Genomic DNA, 20,717 nt, shown 5'->3' on the forward strand with positions numbered 1-20,717 from the left:
CCTACTGTGGCCTCAGGCAGCAGTCAGGGAGGCGAGTGCTAGCCTGCCAGACAAGCAGCGAACTGGGCAGAGTAGGCTGGAGACAGCGAGAGCGGCCCTGCCAAAGTGCAGGCCTCCCCTTACCTGTATGTCTTCAGAGCACAGAACTCCTCGGAGGTAATATGCTTCAAAAAATTGAAGCAGAAGAAGAAAATCTGAAAGAGACCAAAAAGCAGCATGCAATGAGAAGACTACCTTCCTCAGGAAGAAGACTCATAATGGCACGATTCCCAGGGACAGGAGCCAATCTGGCCACGGCCTGCAGCATGGCAGCCCTGCTCTGGGGACTCTGGCTGGATATTCTGGTCTAGGAATGGTCTGGGTGTGGAGAGGCTGCAGGCCTGGCAGATGCGCTTTGGCTGGGGCAAGGAATACAAGAGGTTAAGCCTGAGATTTTCCAAACTCTACCTTCAAACTCAACACACATGTTCCTGTGCTGTGGAAAAGGATAAAGGAAATGATAGCTTCTCCCCTCACCTTCCCTCTAAGAACCTCAAGGAGAGAGGCTAATAGGGAAGAACAGCTAAGAGAGAGAGGTAATTTGGGGGTAGGGAGATTAATGGACACAGCAGAACATGAAGGGAAAGGCATCCAGCTGGGGGAGGCAGCCAGAAATGGAGGGTCAGAAGGGCTGCAGCCTGCATGGTCAGGAGCCAAGAGTTCAGATCCGGAGCTGAGGCAGCCCAGGAAGAAGAGTGTCTGGCTGCAGCCCCTTCCACGAGCAAATCCCCTCTTCTCCCCAGTCCAGCAATCTCCAGTCAGTGTGCACAGAGTTTCTGGCTCTGCAGCTTTTAAACAAACTCCCCAAGTGACCCTGATATGTGGGGTCCAGAAACCCCTCCCTCAGAGAAATACCTACATGGTTTCCCACACAGCCCCAGAAGATTGCCTCAAAAATCAAAACCACCCAGGTTAGATCAGCATCAAAATGTTGTGTTACATAAAATAGGTGTGTAAGTCTTTAATTTTAAAGTCTTTAATATTTTAAGTCTTTTAAGTCTTTGCACTGAACTGTGCATTTTAAGTCTTTAATATGCTAATGACACTGAACCCTGAGGTGGGGGAGGGGCAGAGCAGGTGCGGTTTCTCCAGGAGGGTGCCTAGTTTTCTTAGTTTAAGAACACAATTTTAAAGCATCCCTATTTTTTTTTTATGTAAGTGGTGAAAACCCTGGTGGCATAGTGCTTAAAAGCTACAGCTGCTAACCAAAAGGTCGGCGGTTCAAACCCACCAAGTGGTCACTGGAAACTCTATGGGGCAGGTCTTCTCTGTCCTACAGGGTCACTATGAGTTAGAATTGACTCGACTGCAGTGGGTTTGGTATAAGTGGCTGGTGGGGGTAAGAGGGCAAGCCCTCACCCTGAAGACCAAGTCTCCCAGTTCCACAGACCCTCTGGCTTATGTGGAGAGTGGCCCCAGTCTCTGCTCAGATCTGAGGGCAGCTGCTGGCCTGCTTTGGGGGAGGGGGGCGGCATCCACAGAGGGCAGAATGTCCTGGAGTGCCCGGGTTTCTATGCGCTGATTTCAATGCCAAAGTAGCCGCCTCTAGCGGAGCTCCCTGGAGGGGCAGGCTTTTGAGCTGTGCAGCCCTGGCAGATGCGATAAGTGCTCAGAAAAGATTTGGAGGCAGAGGAGGAGTGAGAAGGAGAAGAGGAACAAAAGGAGGTGGCACAAGGTAAGAAGCCTGGGAGGAGGGCAGCCCGGGGCGGGGGGCAGATGAGAAAGAGGCTGCAGGAACACGGGGCGGGGAGGGGGTACAAAAGAGAAGCCCCACACCAGGCGTCCAGACTCGATCCTCAGATGCCACATGTTCAACACCAGAAGCCGCAGGCACAGAGGTTAACGACATGACCCAAGGTCACCCAGGTAATAAGGATGACTGGGATTCAAACTCTGAGTAACTCCAGGTCTGTGAGTGAGGAAAACAAGCACACCAGTCAAGTTGCTCAAGGCAGTGAAAAGGCTGGGGGTGTGGAGGGGCAGGGACAGTGATGATTCGTGAATAGGAAGGAGGAGCACCAGGTGGGAGGGCAGCGCCTGATCACTGCATGGGTGGGTGGGGGGTCTCGGGGCTTAGAAGCTGCTGAGTGAGTGTGATGGGGAAGAGAGGACTGAGAAGAGCTTCCGTGCTTTGGAGATAAGGACAGGGATGCAGAAAAGGACTTGTAAATTGGTCCCACAGTTCAGTGCAAAAAACCATGTCACCTGTAAGAAGGATGGCAGGAAAACAAAGGGGAGAGAATTGACACGAAGGTTACAGGCAGCCCTGCACCCTGCCCAGGGGTGTCTGCCGAGGAGAGGGGTCTGAGGCTTAGAAGGGAGAAAGCATTGCCCTGGGCTGTCCCCACCAGACTCCCTGTGGAGAGTGGCATATAGACAGCAGGCCTGACCCCAGCACACACTGAACATTCTCTCCTCTTATCAGCAACAGAGCCGGGGTGCCCTGAGCTGTGCTCACAGACCAAGACTCACCTCCTCTCCTTTGCTGAGCCGATCTACCAACATGTGTCTGGAAAAAGGAAAAGGGGGTCAAAATGAGCGCACCAAGACAAGAGGGACAGCAGGGGACCAGAGTCATGTGGGATAGACCGCATCCTTGGGACCAGAGCATCGAGTGGGGCCTGATCAGCGTTTTCAATCCTGCCAACGGTGTGGGCTTGGCCTCGCCTCCGAATCCGGTCACGGGAGCCCCTACACCCACTCACGTGCAGAAACTCAGTCACCAAAGCATCGGCTCCACCCTCTGATCCCCACCCAATCCCCAAACCTGCATTCTTCAGCTTACCCAAAGAGGAACCAATCGTAGGCCACAGTCAGGTAGAGGATCTCAGCAGGCTTCAGGGACGTGTGGATCAGCCCATCCTGGACAGAACAGTAAGACATGACAAGATCCTATAGCTGCTTTCCCATGGAGTAAGCAAGAATGCCCCACCTTCTTCTCATCCCAGTAGCCAGACCACAGTCACAGACCCAGTTGACAGCCCAGGGCCCTGGGAGAGTGGGGCGTAACGATAACCAACCAAGCAGAACACCTGCTCTGAGCATTGGGGGTCCTTCACCCCAAATCTCTACTTTCTGGAGACAATGCTAGTGATCCCAAGAGGTAGATCTTGGTAGGAGACTCTGACTGCCCCGACTGCATCTGCTGCCCATTCATACTCACGGCCCACAAGGAAAGGCGCAGGAGAGAGATGAAGAGGGGGGTCCGATCCCAGCCCGAGATACAGTGCACTAGCAGCCCGCTGTCATCTGCACAAAACCACAGGAGGCCCGATAAGATGGGACTGGCATGAGGTAGCCAGCCCACCCCAAGTCTCCCTCCTCCATAGTGGGCCTCCCCAAGATTCTTCTTCAACTTAGTACCAGAAATGGGAGGGGTGATGGGCATCTGTCTTTTGTCCGCAGCACCCCTTCTTCTACTGGCTACAGGTCTCTGCACCTCTGGGGAGTTCAGCCTGGACAGTCCTCTCTGCCCAGGTCATTTAGTGGGTGGGCCTGCATCTCCCGGCCCAGCATTTCTCGAGGGGACATTACAGGTATTTGGGAATGGGATAGTTCTTCACTGTGCTGTCCTATAAACCGCAGGGCATTTATCCCTGGTTGACACCCACCAAATGCTAGTAGATCCCACAGTTCCTACAAGGTCCAACGCTCCAGACACATATTTCCAGAAGCCCCCTGGCAGGGCGGTGTTGCCCCACTGTAGAACCGCTGACTAGCTTGGGCAATCCTTTGCAATCCTGGCCTGGTTCAAGGATGGGCACTGGCACTACGGGGACAGAAGCGGTCTCCTCTGCAGAAGCTAAGAGGGTAGGAAGTAGGTCTGGAATGGCTGCTGACTGTGGTGCTAACAGTAAACAGTGGGCATGAGAAATAGAGAAAGAGTCCTTATGATATTCTTCAGGTCCCTGGATCTGCTCTTAGGACTTCTTGGTTACATTAATCAGTAGATTTCCATTTGTTCAAGTAAGTGCAACTCTGAAGAAGCCCTGATTGGTACTGACGGATTAAAGAGCCAGCCTGGTCTAGACACATGGCACATGCACAAGCCAGGCCGACAAAAACAGCCCAACAGCCCTCTCTGGGCTGTGGTAAACACCTCCTCTCAGGCCTCGTCTGTCTGTGTTAAGGCCCGTTCTGGACCACACACAAAAGTGTGTGTGTGTAGTTACGTGATAATAAATCTTTGTTTTCCAGGGTTTTGAGGAAACAATAAAGCTGCCAATAGACAAATCCCACCCAGCCTGGGGTTTCTAAGAAATTCCCAAATCTCTCTCACACAGAGCAATAAGTAAGTACGTGGCCTTATATGTGGCAAAAAATAGGTATACGGGGGCGTTAGGAACTGGCCACGTACCACCTGAAGACACAGTGGCTCAAGGGCTCAGGAAGACAGACTCACCGTCACTGTTGATTATGGAAAGCAGCAGTTTCAGGTAGTTTTGTGTTTGTTGCACGAGGTCCCAACTCTGTTGAGGAAAGATAAAAGGATCTAGGGATTGATGTCTAATTCAGGTTAGGCATTTAAAGCATTCAAAAATAAAATGCTAAGGATTATTCCAGAGCAAAAAGTACACAAGCCCTTAGGCACAGGACGTAGGTATCAAGCCTCACGTTCCCCAGCACCAGCAGCTTCCTCAAGCCTCTCCCTGTGCCCCTCACACCCTGTATGCTCTAAGCTGGTGTGCATGCCAGGGATGGGCAGCCCACACCTCACACCCCACAGCGACAGCCAGTAGCAACGGCATGTGGCTTCCTCTGGCCCCTGGGTTCCCAGCATAGTCATCTAGGAAGTAAGGAAGAGAAAGGGCCTTGAGCCTGTGGCCAATAGCTCAAAAAGGCCAGATGGAAAAAGTCGCTCCTTCCATTGCCACATCACAGAAGCCAACTCAAATACCAACCTTCTCATCAAACACGTCTCATTCACTTTTTACTCTATTCATCGCATATACTGTCTTTTGATGAATAATAAATGCTGTTTGTTTGGCAGACAAAATCTTTCAAAACATGAGGTCCATGAGCTAGGAGTAGGAAAATAAGCAAAAGCTGCAAAGTGGCTGGAAAAGCCCAGGTCAGCCTCTGAGAAGCAGCCCACTTGGAATCTGGGATTCCGCGGAGGGCCTGACCCAGTTCTGCGGTCCCTTCTCCCTGGCTGGGGGCAGCCTCTCCTCACAGCTGCTGATCAGTGTGCCGGGCTGTGCAGAGGGCAGCGACGCCAGCAGACAGCACTTCTCGGGGGAAGGGCAGACACAGCACCTGCAATTGGAATGGTTTTCCCAGGAATTTAAAACCGGCTCATTTACCTGACCCTCCCACGGCCCCCAGAGAGTTCTGACCCACTTTCTGCGGCTCTAGAGACAGCGCCGCAGCATTGCGCTAATAAAGTCATTACCCATAGCAGCACGAGGGGTCTCTAAACCCATCTGACTCAACGTGCCACACACACCATCACCGAGGGACCTCCTCAGCTGTGATTCTTGCAGGGTGAGGAGAAGTAGGAGAGGGAGGCAGAAGCTATGCAGCCAAAGCACAAGGTGTGGCAGAAGGGCTGGGGGCACTACAGCTACTAGGAGAGGGCAGGAAGTGACCAAGCCTGCAGAGCTGCAGAAGGTGAAAAACTATGGTGACGATCTCAAGGTGACACTGGTGATCAGAAAGCAAGAAGTTCACACTGCTTCCAGTGCTGGCGTACGAATCACAGGCCTGCGAGGGTGGGGCTGGGATTGATAGGGGCCCACAGTCACACAGCTGGGGCACGCACCAGCCCTGCCAGACTCCCACGTTCACACTTAGTCACCATGCTGCACTGAGGGACTGTCCCACAGTAGGAGAGTTAAGATGCAGAAGTCTGAGAGGACTGCTGATCCTGAGGAAGACCTGGGAGACATGCTCCATGAGAAGTCCCTGGGGGCAGGGCAGAGTGCCATACCTTGCTGCCTTTCCAGATCTGAAACCCTTTCTCCTGGCTGGCAACACCTACTCGTCCATCAAAGGGCCAGCCCAATCTTTCCCTCCACAGCTGGCCTCTGTGGCCGCCCAGTCAATAGCTCTACTAGACATGGCTTGGTTAGTTTTTTGCCTCTCCTACACTGAGCCCTGCCAGGGCAGAGGCTGTGTTTGCATCTCTGCCATCTTCAAGGTGTAGAGCTGAGGGACAGTCAACACTTGCAGAGCAGTTCCTCACTGACAGGCCCTGTCATGGGCCGGCATGTACAGGGCCACAGGGCCAGCAAAGGGCCAGCGTCCTTCTAAGGGTTTCAACACAGTTGCCTGGAGGGCAGCAGAGCGTACATGGACTGCCACGCTGATGCCCTCGGATTCCTTCAGGAAACATCACTGATTCTGAGGGCCTGGCCCTGGGGACACATGGTGAATACTGCAATGCTGGCCCTCAGGGGGTCACAGGAGAGGGAAGACAGCACAAACCAATGCACGTGTGCTGACTGAAAAGAAGACCTCTAGGCTATATGGAAGAATGTAACTGGAGAACCTAACCTGACCTGTGGGACCATTACGGAAAGCTTTTCGGGGATGATGACATGAGAGTCTAAGGAAAAGAGGGGAGGAATGGGACAAGTGTCTCTGGGGACAGCACCCGCAAGCCTAGAGAGAACACGCTGCCTTTAAGCAGCTGAAAGGAGGTGAGGATGACTGAAGGGGAGCAGGGAGAGTAACAGGCAAAGTGGGACTGTGTAGAGCTGGGTAAGCCACATGAGGTCTGTGGACTGTCTCCTGAGGAGAACTGAGTCAGCAGTGGGTTTTAAGGCAGGGCAGTGGGTTTTCAGGCAGGCTGACAGTGACAGCCCTGACCTACCCCTGAAGTGCTTGCTGGCTACTAGGTCTCAGTCTGAGAGCTTCCTATTACCTTTTTTAGTCAGTCTTAAGAGTGGCCCATGGTCAGGTTGAGATACACTGAGATGATGGAGTGGACTAGACTAGCTAATGGCAGAAGAGATGGAGGCCAGATGGCTTTGACAGCTTCAGAAGAGCAGAGATTGAGAGATTGGTGGGACTTGGTGATAGACATATGGGAGAAAGGAACCCATGGTTCGGGCCTGGGTAAACAGTGGTGGCCTGTCTTGCTGTAGGGGTGAGGGTGGGCTTGAAGGGACACTTGCAAAAGGTTAATGGGGGAAGAACAATGGGAGGCCTAGCAGCTCAGCTAACAGAGTGATTGATAGACGAGATTCCTTGGGGAGACAGCGAGGAGTGAGAAGTCCTGAGGACCCTAATGCTGAAGGAATAGAGAGTGCAGAGTCCATCCCTGCTAAGGCAGAGGATGGCTGGAGGCCCAGTGAGGTGAAGTGGGCTGAACAACACTGAAGGGGTGAGCCTCATCGAAGTAGGGCCTCTGGAGAAAGCCTTGCCTCCAAAAGTCCAGCCCTGCCCTCCTACCTTTGTGTCTGGAATTTTTTTTAGTGTTCATTCCCTTGAGTTAGCTGACAGTCTGCTTTTAATTATTACCAGTAAGATCTGTCTGGTACTTCAGTCTGGAGAACACTGTCACGCAGTGATCATATCTGAACCTTGCCACCACTCTGAAATAGCGTCAACTTCACTTTATAGAGGAAGGAGTGAGACCATTTTGCTCATGGCCACATAGCTGGAGTGAAGGGCAAGGCCAGCCAGGCCTAGGCCCCAGGCCTCTCTCTACAAGCAAAACTCCTCCTCACTGGCCACTGGACCTTTCTAAAGACGCAAACATCGTTGGAAGGATGAGGACACTGAATCCTTACAGTCAAGCCTCATCTGATGAGTAGTCTATCAGACCCGGCTTGTACCTGCAAAGTAAGAAAAATGGTGCCAGAAGGGACAAGAAAGATGGTTTGGGGTAAGGCCTACTAGAGCCCTCTGCCAAAGCCTAACTAGGTACAGGCTGGTATTTGAGACAAGGGGACAGGCTCCACCAAACCTGTTCCTTCTCCAGGCCACAACAAACAACTGGCATGCTCTCCTCCCCATGGCCTTCTCCTAGGGAGACACCTGTGCAGAAGACCTGCCGTCACCCAAACTCACTCATTCAAACGCTTGTTGAGCATTTGCTTTGTGACTAGGTGCTGGACATACAGAAACAAGAAGATCACAGCCCCTTCCTCTATGAACCTCTCTGCTATCGGGAAGAGCCAAATACAAAGTGATATGACAATACATGGTTCCTAGCACAGGCCGGGCCGGGCCTCCGAGAAAACCAAAACAAAAAGAAAACAAAACAAAAACCAAACCCATTGCTGTTGAGTTGATTCCAACTCACAGAGACTCTGTAGGACAGAGTAGAACTGCCCCAGAGAGATTCCGAGGAATGCCTGGTGAATTCAAACTGCAGACCTTTTGGTTAGCAGCCGTAGCTCTTAGCCACTATGCCACCAGGGTTTCCCTCTCAGAGAAAGGGGGACCTCAAATAGATGGAGGCTATCCAAACCTGGGGACAGAGGAAAAGAGGGAAAGGCGTGTTTCTAGGTATTTCCTAGCTCAGTCTTTCAACCTCTTGGCTCTGTGCCATCTTGTGAGTTGGGGACATCCAAGCAGATCTATAAAGCAGCGATCACAGCACAGGGGAAAAGTCAATGGCAGAGGTGCCCAGGGGGTTAATGGGAAACACAGATGCAGGGACCGTACCCACTAGGGGCAGGGGAGAAGAGGCACATCAGGGATGTCGTTCTGGAGCAAACCGCTGAGCCTGATCCTAAAGGGCAGTGTGTCAGCCAGACCTGAGGAGGCTGAACAGTGGCAGCCAGGCAGGGGTACAGAACATGGGGAGGGTAGTGGGAAGAAGCAGCCCACTTCATCCTGGCTGAAGCAGATGGCGAGCGAGACTGCTGGCAGCCCCTCTGGGCCTGCGTGGCTTAACATCGTAGAGAGACAGTGTTACGGATTGAGTTGTGTCCCCGCTAACATGTACTGGAATCCTGACTTCTATAATTGTGAATGTAATCTCATCTAATCTAATCATCTTCCATAGCGCAATCTAATACAACGTAATCAATCAGCTGCAGTCATGCCAGTGAAGGGTGTATCCAAAATCTGAGTTACATAAACAGCAGATTAGATACAGATGTGCGTGCGGACCCAAAGGGAAGAGAGAGGCCATCTAGCAATGAGGCAGGCAGATGCATCCACATGTCCAGGAACTGAAGAGATTTCCAGCAGCTACTAGAAGCTGAAACAAAGAAGGACCTCCCTCTAGAGCCATGCCCTGAATTTGGACCTCCAGTCTCCTGAACTGTGAGAAAATAAATTGCTGTTCTTTAAAGCCACCCACTTATGGGATTTCTGTTACGGCAGCTCTAGGAAACTCAGACAGCAGATGGATATTCAGTAAGACCCTGGGCCCTTCCGTGGTGGACAATGTGAGAAGAGAAACACAATGGAAATAATTTTAAAGCTTCTTATAATCAAATGAGGTCAGGTAGCTCTGCAGTTCCTCTGGCAGAATACACATTTAAAAGGAGAAAGAAAAAAAAAAAAAGGTCACTTAAGCTCAGATATGGAGAAACAAACTCCAAGAGGTCCTTTGGAAATAGAAACCCCTGGTGGACACAAATCTTTGAATAAGTCACTTTCAGAAAGCTTTGGTTATCTGGGCTAAGAGCTGATCAGGAGAGACAGAGTTAAACAGGTGAGCAGTCCCTCCTTTTCCTGGGTTGTTGAGGTCAGGGGAGTCAAAGGGGTCCGAGGACAGAAGCCGGCCACCAGGCATCTGTGAGGGACCTGTCAGTCCCCTCCCTTCCCCTGCCCCCCCTTGATTCAGGCCCCTCACCTGATACTGGCTCCAGTCAATGTTCAGAGAGCGTGTCAGGGCGTCGGGGATGCTCAGTGGGGCATCAACATAGTCCTGGGGACAGAAAGACACCGTGAAATGTGGGCTGGCCATAAAAGAGGCTGCGGTGATGGGGGCAGGTAGTGGCCCTGTTACTGAGGTGTGACTAGGGGCTAGGAGGACCACAGGCAGGAGGCCTCATCACGGCTCTTGCTTTCTCCAGGCCAGATGCCTGTGCTACCCTGGGAGAGACAGTTAAAAATCGAAGTGGCTGACCACGGCGGCTAAATGGAGTTTGTCAGTCAGATGTCTGAGCATTTGCTGCGGAAACAGGCCCATCAACTTGTATTCTGCCCCCAGCAGCTCTCCTGTAGCCTCTCCTCTCGACTGGGGAAGGAACAGAATGGCTCCCGGTCTTTACACAGATAGCTGGGAGAGGAAAGACTTTTCCGCTTTCGTCCTTTAAAGAAACTCCTTTAAAGAAAGACGAGATTAAAAAGAGGAAACTATACATGATGAGAACTTAAACACATACGTACACGGGAAAGGAGAGAAATATTGAGACTCATTTAAGAAAGAGGAGAGAAAGGAAAAGGATAGTTGTTTTCCCCGAGAAGATTCCTAGCGGTTCTCCTTGGTCTCCCCTTACAAACTTTAAGACCCAAGGTAACGAATGTTATTGCTCATACCTGCTTCCAGTTAAAAATGAGCCCTTCAGCCACATAATCCCGATCTTTATATTCCTTGAAAAATTCACAGCCTGGAAAGGAAGGGCAGAGTTATGATACCCTACTTCCTAGCCTGAGGTCTCCTGAGATGCCCTTGGCTGAGCCAGGGCCCTGCGTGCTGACAGCCTGAAGTAGCCATCAGCTAACACGCTTCTCCACACTGACGGGCCTTAGAAGAGCCAAGGCCAATATAAACAGGGGCTGGACTGGGTGGGCAGGTGGGCAGGCAAGAGTCAGGGAACATGCATCTATTGCTCTATGGGGTGCTGCCTGTCTTCACACCTCTTAAAAGCTCTCTTTGCTTGCTCTCCCCAGTGTTGGGCACTTCTGCCTCCTTTCAGGACCCTCAGTTCTACCGGTCCCTGCAGTGCCAATAGCCAGCAAAGAAAAGCATGGCTCACAATTTGAGCCCCAGCCACCCTTCTTGGTCACTTCTCCAGTTATGGATGATCACTCTTCCTCAGTCCTAAAATGGGTGCTAATCCAGTCCCTTGATGAAGGACTGAATGTTACAACGTGCTGGAAAGGACCAAGTACAGTGCTGGAAAAGTGGCAGGTGCTCAAGGGCGTTTCCATCTCCAATAAAGCTGATGCTGGAAAAATCATAAACTCCACTAGGGCAGGCCCACAGGGACAGAGAGCAACAGTGGAGAGAACAGGTCTTTGGCAATATTCCCAGCTTTTCACTTAGCTCTGCGACTGTGAACAAGTTGTTTAGCCTCTAAGCCTTGGTTTTCTCATTTGTAAAATGGCTGTTTAAGGACAGAAACGATGAGACACAAAGCACGTAGCAGAGCACCAGCGTATTGTGGCATTCAAATTGCAGCACACTACTGCTGTCACTGCGCTGCTGCATTTGCAAGACCCCTGTGGCTGTCCGTGGCTGGAAGTCCACTGCTCTGCTCTGCAGCTCACTGCCTTTGGTCAGAGAGGAGTCTTGTGCGTGGGACTGTGGTTCTCACTTGCTGAGTCTGACCACACAGAGTACACACATATCCTGGGCCCATGAAGGGGTTCGAGCCACAAGGCTGGGAGAAGGCACTTGGAGAGCAGCTTCCTGCAGCTGTTACTCTCAGTTCCTCAAGCAAGGCGACCCAAACTTCAGAGGTCACATGGCTTTGGCCACATGTCCAATTGTGGTGAGGTCCCTGAAGGCAATGAACAGTTGTCTGAATCCTGTGGAAGTGGCCAAAGGCCAAAAAACTTCACATGGAATCCTCCAGCAACTCCTGGGCGAAGTTCCTGTCTTAGCCCATGCCAGGCAAGCTCGGAAAGGTTCCCAGTGAGAGGAAGGTCTGGAGGGTGGGGCGCTGGAGATTCTTCTTGGGCTGAAGACCCACCCACGTATTTTCCACTCAGCTCTCATCACGCATACACCTCTGCTCACTAATCCCCCCAGGCCTTACTACTGATGGAGAAGTCAAGAAGAAAGCCTCAGCTGTAATACTTCAGCCTATTCTTGGGTGCCTCACTGGGAAGGAGAAAAAATATCAGTATCAGACAGAGGTCCTGAGCTTATGAGCCCAGGTTTAGAAGAGGCACCAATTATCTCAAGCGCCTGTGAAGTGCTGTTTTCCCAACTCTGGCTGCTAAAATCAACACCACAGGCTCCAGGTTGAGCTCAGACCAGCCCATAACATAGACGCAGTTTTTGTGAGAAACGAATAGTATCAAACCTGGCTGGGCTCCAAGGGCAATGGCCGATGCTCACTGCCTAAACAACCGAGAGCCATACGACGAGGACCAAAAAGGGTGTGGGCAGCAACTCGCTCATGGAGGACAGGTCAGGCTCGTTCTGCTCAATTCTTAGCCTGTCTATTTTGGTGTCCAGAAGGAAATGCCCACAAAACACTTCTCATTTTTAGGGGCCAGCTTAAACCCAAGTGAGTCCGATATAGCTAGAACTGATACTATCACAGTTCCTGCCTGGGCTTCAAAGTTTGGGTAACAGCGCTTTTTTTTTTTTTTCCCCTGGTAATGTAAGTTGATAAACTGGCACAGAAAAAAAAATTCAAGAACATTAAGTTTATCAAGTTAACAAATGTTTTCCTCCATCACTTTACCTGGGTGTGCAATGCCACTTCCCCTGACCCCCCAGTTTTTTTATTTTTATTCATTGCTCTTTACTTCCCTGCCCATCTCCCTGCTCCCCACAGCTCATGTAACTGTCAAATGTACTACATAAACAACGGTAATAGGAAAAACATTCACCAAGATCTTATCACCTCACCATTTTAGCATATTCCCTTCTAACCTGTAAGCTCTTTCTTCCTTTACATAGTTGAGACTGTACTATACATATAATTTTGTATCCTGCTTATCTTAAACATTTTTCCATGTCCAATAGCTTAGGCATTTTTCTGACTAAAATATATCATTCTACCAGTGTTGTACATCATTCAATCATTATTCCAGTTAATGGAAACTTTCCAACATTTTGCTATGTAAATATACATCACAGTGATCGTCTTCAGCCACACATCAACTAGATTATCGTCTGATGACAGATTACTCGAATAACTGGACCAAAAGGTTTTAACATCTTGGGGTTCTTGGAACAAGTTGCCAAACGACAGTGGATAGGGCACTGTGCTAATATTATCCCGAAGCAGTGGTATTCAAATTCCCAGCAAAACTAATTTTTCTAAAGCAAGCCCCACTTGGGCCCTAAATATCAACAAAGAAAGTGATGCCTGGTCCCTCTGGCAACACAGAACTTGATCATTGGCGGCGAGGGCTTTGTCGTCTGTGGGCCTGTAATGCCTCTCCTGGGAGCCAAGAGCAATCTAAAACCAGTTCAAGAGCTCCCCGAGGGCTCCATGCAGACACCCGAGGCTGGACACTCCTGTGACAATGCAGCTCTGACACCGTCAAGCCCATGAGAGTCAGGTTTTTGCATCATCACTATCGTCTGCTTGTGCCCAAAGTGGCTTCTAGGGAAGAAGAGGCTCCCTGTGTCTTCTTCTCCACCCACCACCCTCAGGCCCAGTCCCTTCTGCCTATAATGTCCTGAGCACCTATTATGGATGGGTCTGACGTTTCACTCTGAAACAAGCACTATTTTCTGGAGGATGAAACCAATGCTCAGAAGGGTTAAGGGACTTGTTCCAGGACACACAGTGCCGGAGCTGGGATTCACACCCAGCTCCGATGGCACCAAACACTACACTGGCAATAGTGAAGAGAGACTCGGGTGGAGGCCACTGAGAGAGCACCGGGTCATCAGGGTATGGTTTGAACACCTCCAGCTGACATCTCATGAGGACACCCTTTCCCCACAAGGCACTGGATGAACCTGCAGTTCTAATGAGGAACTGCTGTTCTGGCTACACGTTGGCCTGCTGTCACTAAGCATGCTCTGGCTGCTGGCTATGTGGCTCCAAGAGGAGGAGAGAAGATCCAACACAGGATTGAAGGCAGATGTTGGTGCAGAGAAAAGGAGAGTGGTTTCAAGGAGAAAGAACACTCCCTACTGTCTGCTGACAAAATCTTACATGGATGTTAGGTCCCTGGCCTCCCCTGCTGAACAAGGAGGGATCACCAGGGAGTGTAAATGTTTACACACTGGACTACTCCAGCTTTAGTACCCACTGCAGAGAACACTAAGGAGCCTCGGTGGGTCGGCTGCTAACCGAAAGGTTGGCACTTCGAACCCACTAGCTGCTCCATGGAAGAAAGACATGGCGATCTCCTCCTGTAAAGATTACAGCCTAGGAAAACCTATGGGGAAGTTCTCCTCTGTCCTATAGGGTCACTATGAGTTGGAACTGACTTGATGGCACATAACAACAACAACGCAGAGAATACTGCCCTGGTCACAAGTTGCACGCACTTCTGTGCGCCAGAAACAAACGCAGCTCTGTGGACACCTGGTACTTCACAGCATCGTGAGGCCACTGAGTAGTTACTGTGGATGGGGCCAGTGTATCTTCTTCCACCATGGGAACAGCCTCACCTGGGGCAATTCCCATCAAGAACTCGATCAGGGCAGGCCATACGTGTGCAGGTTCACGTCCACACGGGCTGGAGTATCATGGCTAGTTTCTGACACAAAGTACTAATAATGTCATTTTACACTTAAATAATACCTTATGTGCACAGAGCACTTTAACATACATCATCTCATCTAATCTTCACCACAAAACCCTGAGCTAAACCTTTCTAAGCTCCAACACCTGAGAAAACTTGAGGCCAGAGAGGTGAAGTGACTCACTCGAGGTTTTATAACTAGTGTGTACAAGTTCCAGCACTCAATCCCAAGACCCCCTGCAAGTGGAAAGCCCTAAGGTGAGAACCTTCTTAGCTCCATGCTGACTGACACAAGCTGCCCTCCTGGGATGCTCTTGGTGCTGAAGTGCAGAAGGCCTGTGTGTGGCTTCCTTGGGTCCCCAGTCCTCGACTAGTCCCCCAAAGAGCCCCCTACCTGGATACGGGATGGAGAGGAGAGTGAAGTCGGCATAGCGCTGGGCTTTGTCCACCTTCTCAGAGGAGGTTACACTACAAGACAGGGACACAATGTGTTACAGCATCACAACACACGCGCACATACACACACCATCCCCCAAGTGAGCATTACGATAACTTAAAATGAACTTCTGCTAAAGAAGCTAGTCTTCAGAGAAAGAACGATTCCCTTCAGTGGTGCTTATTTTGAACAATTACGAAATCTAATTTCTCTGCCCCCTTCCCTAGCTTGTCAGGCAAGACAGCTTGATCTCCCTCTAATATTGCGGCAGACCTCAGGTAGCACCTAAAGCCCACAAAGGAGGCAGCACGACCACCTTGACCCGGGAGGGTGGACAGCCCCTCCTTCTCTCTCCCCTACAGTTTTCTCCAATATTCACTGAGACTTTCTCAACAGGGTGAGCACAAAGCATCTCAAAAGGGAAAACTCTGAGACTACTCTGACAGAAAGGAGCCCTGGTTGCACAAGGGTTAAGCACTTGGCTACTAACCGAAAAGTCTGCAGTTCAAACCCACCAGCCACTCCACAAGTGAAAGATGTGGTAATCTTCTCCTGTAAAGATTTCAGCCTAGGAAACCCTATGGGGCAGTTCTACTCTGTCCTATAGGGTTGCTATAAGTCAGAATCAAGTCGGTGGCACACAACAACAATTCTGACAGATGAAGAAGGGCAATAAGGGAATATTCATACAGCTACAAAGAGCTGAGCTGGGACTTTAGCTTCACTATGCCTTATTTTTAAGACTACCTCAGGATAATTAATATTATATGTATAATTTAAAAAGCATTAAACACATTGGAAAAAGCCCCTATAATTTCATCACTCTAATCCAGATTCCATTTTAAAAAAGTCTGCCCAATTATATGAAGACTTGGCCCGTATATGTATTTTTATATAACAGTAATCCTAAAACTATTGGGTAGACGTTGATTTTTTATTCCATTTTAAGAGATTCTAATCTGCCAGAGATGGAGCTTGAAGCCAGGGGAAGAAATAAAAAGGCATCTAAATGGGAAGCAGTAGAGCACTGTGATTAGTGTCATGCCTCCCTCGGTTACTAGATGACGACCTTGAGAAAGCTACTTGACCTCTCTGTGCTTCAGGTTCTCGTCTGTAAAGGGGGATAATAGGACCTACCTTCAGGGCTGTTCAAAGATACAATAAGATGCACATGAAGTGCTCAGCAAGAGGCCTGTCACGTGGCAAGCACTCAACAACTGTTATTTACTACCACTGTGTCACGAGTCTGTGGACACATCAGCCCCTTTGCTTCCTTGCGGGTGCCCGTACTTACTTCATGCCAAACTTCACCTTCTTGTTCTCTACCATCAGGTCACAGATGTATTTGACTGACAGGTACCGAAGCAGCTTGATGTCATGGCCTCTGACCTTATCAAAAAGATGCGTGTCGGCACTTCTGAAATGAAGAAGAACCAAAGGAGAAGTCACACAAGCACATTCATTCAGAGAAGCTGGGGGGCAGGGCTGCTCAAGAGAGCACGGAGTCACTGGCAGGAACGTCTTCTCTTCTTCAGAAGCTGGAGGGAGAGCCAAGACAGGCCAACTGGCTCCAGAAGGATGCAGAGAAGGTGACTTTCTAAGAGATTACCCAGCTCTCTGGGACATATTTCAAAAGAGGAGCAATTTGCAGCCTGGAAATGGGAAAGGCTTTTTGGCACTGCTTGACATTAAGCCAGAGACTCAAGATAATCTCAAAGTTCTGAAGAGCAGCAAGCTGGTGGCTGATAGTGCCTCTGAGCTCCATTAGCAGTTTATCTCCCTCCACCCCACTTCCCCCGGCTTATGACCAATTTTAGCCACATGACTTGTTCATAACGTAACAGACTGAAATTCTTGCTGGGAGATGGACTCTTAGAGCATTTTATCAACTGATTTCCAAATACTTGCAAGTGAATTCCCTCTACTTAGCAGGCCTATGAAGCAGAAGAAAGAAAGTTTTTCTAATCCCCAGGCTGCCCTCTGATTGGCCATGCAGACACAGGCAAGGTGGAAAGAATAAACAGTCATCATTGTTTTTTAATGCCCACTGCTCTGGTGTCCGGAGCACAGTGTATGCTGCAGAAGATGGCCTGGCTGACTGACCTCAGAGGGAGAGCCAGGCATTCCTGAGCGCAAGTCCAAGCTGCTGCCCCAGAGCTAACAGGCAGACCCTGGCCCAGCCAGTCTCCCTCCCTGGACTGAGTGTGATTTTGGGCAGCTGACTTTGCTAGGGTGCTCGTGTGCATTCCAGGGACACTTTACACCAGTTAAAGACATTCACAGGGTACAAGCTGTGCAAACCAGCTTTTCCAAAATATCCTACAGTATTGTTTTAGAAAGAGGGTAGGAAGAGTGTGAACCAGCCTGTTTCTCTCCCTTTACTGAAGCTCAATGTCCTCCCTTGTATGGAGCTTTTACTTAGGGTACCAGTCACACACCTGTGATACTTCTCTACATTCAGGCTACACCATCTGCACGCAAGTAGAGCCTGTAGCCCCCACACTTTGCCCTGGCACCAGGTGCACCGTGTGCACTGGCAGTCAGGGGTCAGCACCTGGCCGCACAAGGGAAACTCTCAGGCTTTCAAACTGATAGATGTCCGGGCTCAGTCTCAGACCTTCTGTACCAGGAACTGGGGGCTTCTGAGATCCTGCTGTGCAGAAAGACGAAGACAGACTTCTGCAGGTATTCAATAAAGTCAGCTTTGGTGTGAGGCCACCAGTGGACTTCAGCAACCCTATTTCCAGGGCATGGGCACGGTGAACAGGAGAAAAGGAGCCAATCTATTCCCCTGGGACAGTGAGGAGTACACGCTATCAGTGTGAAAATAGGCACCCTAGTCAGACCTCCCACCCCAATCCCCAGCACTGACCGGAGAGTGCAGTCCTCCTCCGTGATGTCCTCTGCATCTGCCCAGGCATCATCTGTACCCCCTGTCAGAGAAGCCTGCGTCAGCAACTTCATCCAGGGGCCTTTGACCAGCTTCCACCCCACAGCGCCGAGGTGGGCTGGGACACCCTGGCTCCCCCTTGAGGGGCAGCCACACGTCTCTTTCCACCCAGCAGTTCTCTTTACCCAGAGCATCTCCTCGTGTGAACGCCCATTTGTCTCCTGGTCCCCGATGAAAGGGAGGTTCTAGTCTCCACCCCACTCTCCCAACCCTCTAGCTAGGCTTCCATGGCAGTGGGTGGACAGTCTCTGTCTGGGTTCTTGTTCTTAGTCCTGGAGGATGCTGCTCGACATTCACCTGAGAAAATATAGTTGTAGCCAGTGCGTCCATACAGCTCCCCCCATCCAGCCAGCGTGGCCGACCTGCAGATGTGCTGGGAGAGAGACAGCATTGTCAGGGTCAGACGGCTCTCTGAGGTACACTCGCTGAAAGGGCAGCTAGGACTCCTCTGACACTTCCAGGCCAGCACAATGGGTTAGGGTCACCCCCACAGCTTCCTTAGCAGCATGGCTGCAGGAGTCGGTCTGAGGCACTTCTAAAAACTAGCCCACAGCCTCCATCCCAGCACCAGAGTCACTGAAAGCAGCAGTGGGAGCTGACGGCTGTCGTGTGCACACTGTGTGCTGGGCACGGCACTGCGTACTAACACCCACCCTCTCGCTGGACAAGCACGTCAGGTAGAGATGCCCAGCAGCATTTTTTTTTTTTTTAATTTTTATTGTGCTTTAAGTGAAAGTTTACAAATCAAGTCAGTCTCTCAAACAGAGACTTATATACACCTTGCTATATACTCCCAGTTGCTCTCCCCCTAATGAGACAGCCCGATCCCTCCCTCCACTCTCTTTCTTCGTGTCCTTTTCGCCAGCTTCTAACCCCCTCTACCCTCTCATCTCCCCTCCAGGCAGGAGATGCCAACATAGTCTCAAGCGTCCACCTGATCCAAGAAGCTCACTTCTCACCAGCATCCCTCTCCAACCCATCGTCCAGTCCAATCCATGTCTGAAGAGTTGGCTTCGGGAATGGTTCCTGTCCTGGGCCAACAGAAGGTCTGGGGGCCATGACCACCGGGGTCCTGCTAGTCTCAGTCAGACCATTACGTCTGGTCTTTTTATGAGAATTTGGGGTCTGCATCCCACTGTTCTCCTGCTCCCTCAGGAGTTCTCTGTTGTATTCCCTGTCAGGGCAGTCATTGGTTGTGGCCAGGCACCATCTAGTTCTTCTGGTCTCAGGATGATGTAGTCTCTGGTTCATGTGGCCCTTTCTGTCTCTTGGGCTCATAATTACCCTGTGTCCTTGGTGTTCTTCATTCTTTGATCCAGGTGGGTTGAGACCCATTGATGAATCTCAGATGGCAACTTGCCAGTGTTTAAGACCCCAGATGCCACTCTCCAAAGTAGGATGCAGCATGTATCCTTAATGGATTTTATTATGCCAATTCACTTAGATGTCCCCTGAAACCATGGTCCCCAAACCCCTGCCCCTGCTATGCTGGCCTTCGAAGCATTCAGTTTATTCAGGAAACTTCTTTGCTTTTGGTTTAATTCAGCTGTGCTGACCTCCCCTGTATTGTGTGCTGTATTTCCCTTTGCCTAAAGTAGTTCTTATCTACTATCTAATTAGTGAATGCCCCCTCCCACTCTCCCTCCCACTCTCCCTCCCACTCTCCCTCCCACTCTCCCTCCCACTCTCCCTCCCACTCTCCCTCCCACTCTCCCTCCCACTCTCTCTCCCCCCGCCCCCTCGTAACCATCAAAGAATATTTTCTTCTCTGTTTCAACTATTTCTCCAGTTCTTATAATGGTGATCTTATACAATATTTGTCCTTTTGCAACTGACTAATTTCACTCAATGTCTTCCAGATTCCTCCATGTTATGAAATGTTTCACAAATTGATCACTGTTCTTTATCGATGCGTAGTATTCCATCGTGTGAATATACCATAATTTATTTATCCATTCATCTGTCGATGGGCACCTTGGTTGCTTCTACCTTTTTGCTACTGTAAACAGGCCAGCAGCATTTTTGCAGTTTCACAGACGAAGTAAAGAGAAACTGGTGCAGGGAAGTTATGTTATGCGTCAGGTCACACAGGAGGGGCAAGGTGGGCTGAGAATCCAGACCCACCAACCTCCCTAGCCTTGTACTCACCACTACTTGGAGCTGTGCAGCACAAGGAGGAGCAAGCTCTGTAGTGGGCGGACCAGTTAAAGAAATGTTTGGGTTGTCTTTAATGTTAGGATTTCTTTAAAAAAAGACAACCCAATCTTCTGTCTCTTCCTCACAAGGATATGAAATAGCTATAACCTTTTAAATATTCTTTTACTGTTTTCGCCATCACTAAAGCATCAGTTAGAGGGTTTGAATTCCAGAAACTGGCCAATCAGCATGGACATCAATATCCAATTTTAAGGCGGCCCCTTTGAATAAGCTGTGTGTCATGCGCTCCAGCAGGGCTGGGGGGAGAAAGGACATCCCTGGTGGTGGGGAAGCACCAGAGCAGCCAAAGGCTGGGGGGTGAGAGGGCTGGGTGGGAATCCAGCCCCACTAGGGGGTTGCTACGGAGTGGGAATGCTGTAAGGTGACAGAGGGTGAAGTTCATTTTGGAATGGGTCACACAACCTGGCAATGTAAAGTGGGTCCCTGGAAGATTGCAAAATCAAAGATCAGGGTGTGAGTGGGAACCAGATCCTCATCTGGCTCTCTGGGGTAGCAGCTGCTTGGGGAGGGTGACGACCTGCATATGACATGGAATGGTGTGGGGTGGTTTTTCAATAATGG

General features: G+C 50.3%; 1 protein-coding gene across 9 annotated transcripts in view; it reads right to left on the reverse strand.

The window, feature by feature from the left end:
• MTMR14 (myotubularin related protein 14) overlaps positions 1-20,717 on the reverse strand; it is a 48,895-nt gene that overhangs the window by 13,083 nt on the left and 15,095 nt on the right. For 7 of the 9 annotated variants that reach the window (XR_010319049.1, XR_010319050.1, XM_010589998.3 and 4 more), the window contains exons 4-14: positions 18,237-18,312; positions 17,862-17,922; positions 16,284-16,406; positions 14,948-15,021; positions 10,486-10,556; positions 9,797-9,871; positions 4,442-4,508; positions 3,203-3,288; positions 2,825-2,901; positions 2,512-2,548; positions 124-194 (exon numbers count right to left, since the gene is read on the reverse strand). Coding sequence is in view for 7 of the 9 variants with exons in the window: in XM_010589998.3 (XP_010588300.1) it covers positions 124-194; positions 2,512-2,548; positions 2,825-2,901; positions 3,203-3,288; positions 4,442-4,508; positions 9,797-9,871; positions 10,486-10,556; positions 14,948-15,021; positions 16,284-16,406; positions 17,862-17,922; positions 18,237-18,312 (818 nt within the window). In the remaining 2 variants the exon portion in view is untranslated. The remainder of the gene's footprint in view (positions 1-123; positions 195-2,511; positions 2,549-2,824; positions 2,902-3,202; positions 3,289-4,441; positions 4,509-9,796; positions 9,872-10,485; positions 10,557-14,947; positions 15,022-16,283; positions 16,407-17,861; positions 17,923-18,236; positions 18,313-20,717) is intronic. The other 2 variants (XM_064274951.1, XM_064274952.1) reach the window with 2 other exon arrangements.

Source organism: Loxodonta africana, chromosome 22, assembly GCF_030014295.1.
Source record: "Loxodonta africana isolate mLoxAfr1 chromosome 22, mLoxAfr1.hap2, whole genome shotgun sequence".
NCBI lineage: Eukaryota > Metazoa > Chordata > Mammalia > Proboscidea > Elephantidae > Loxodonta > Loxodonta africana.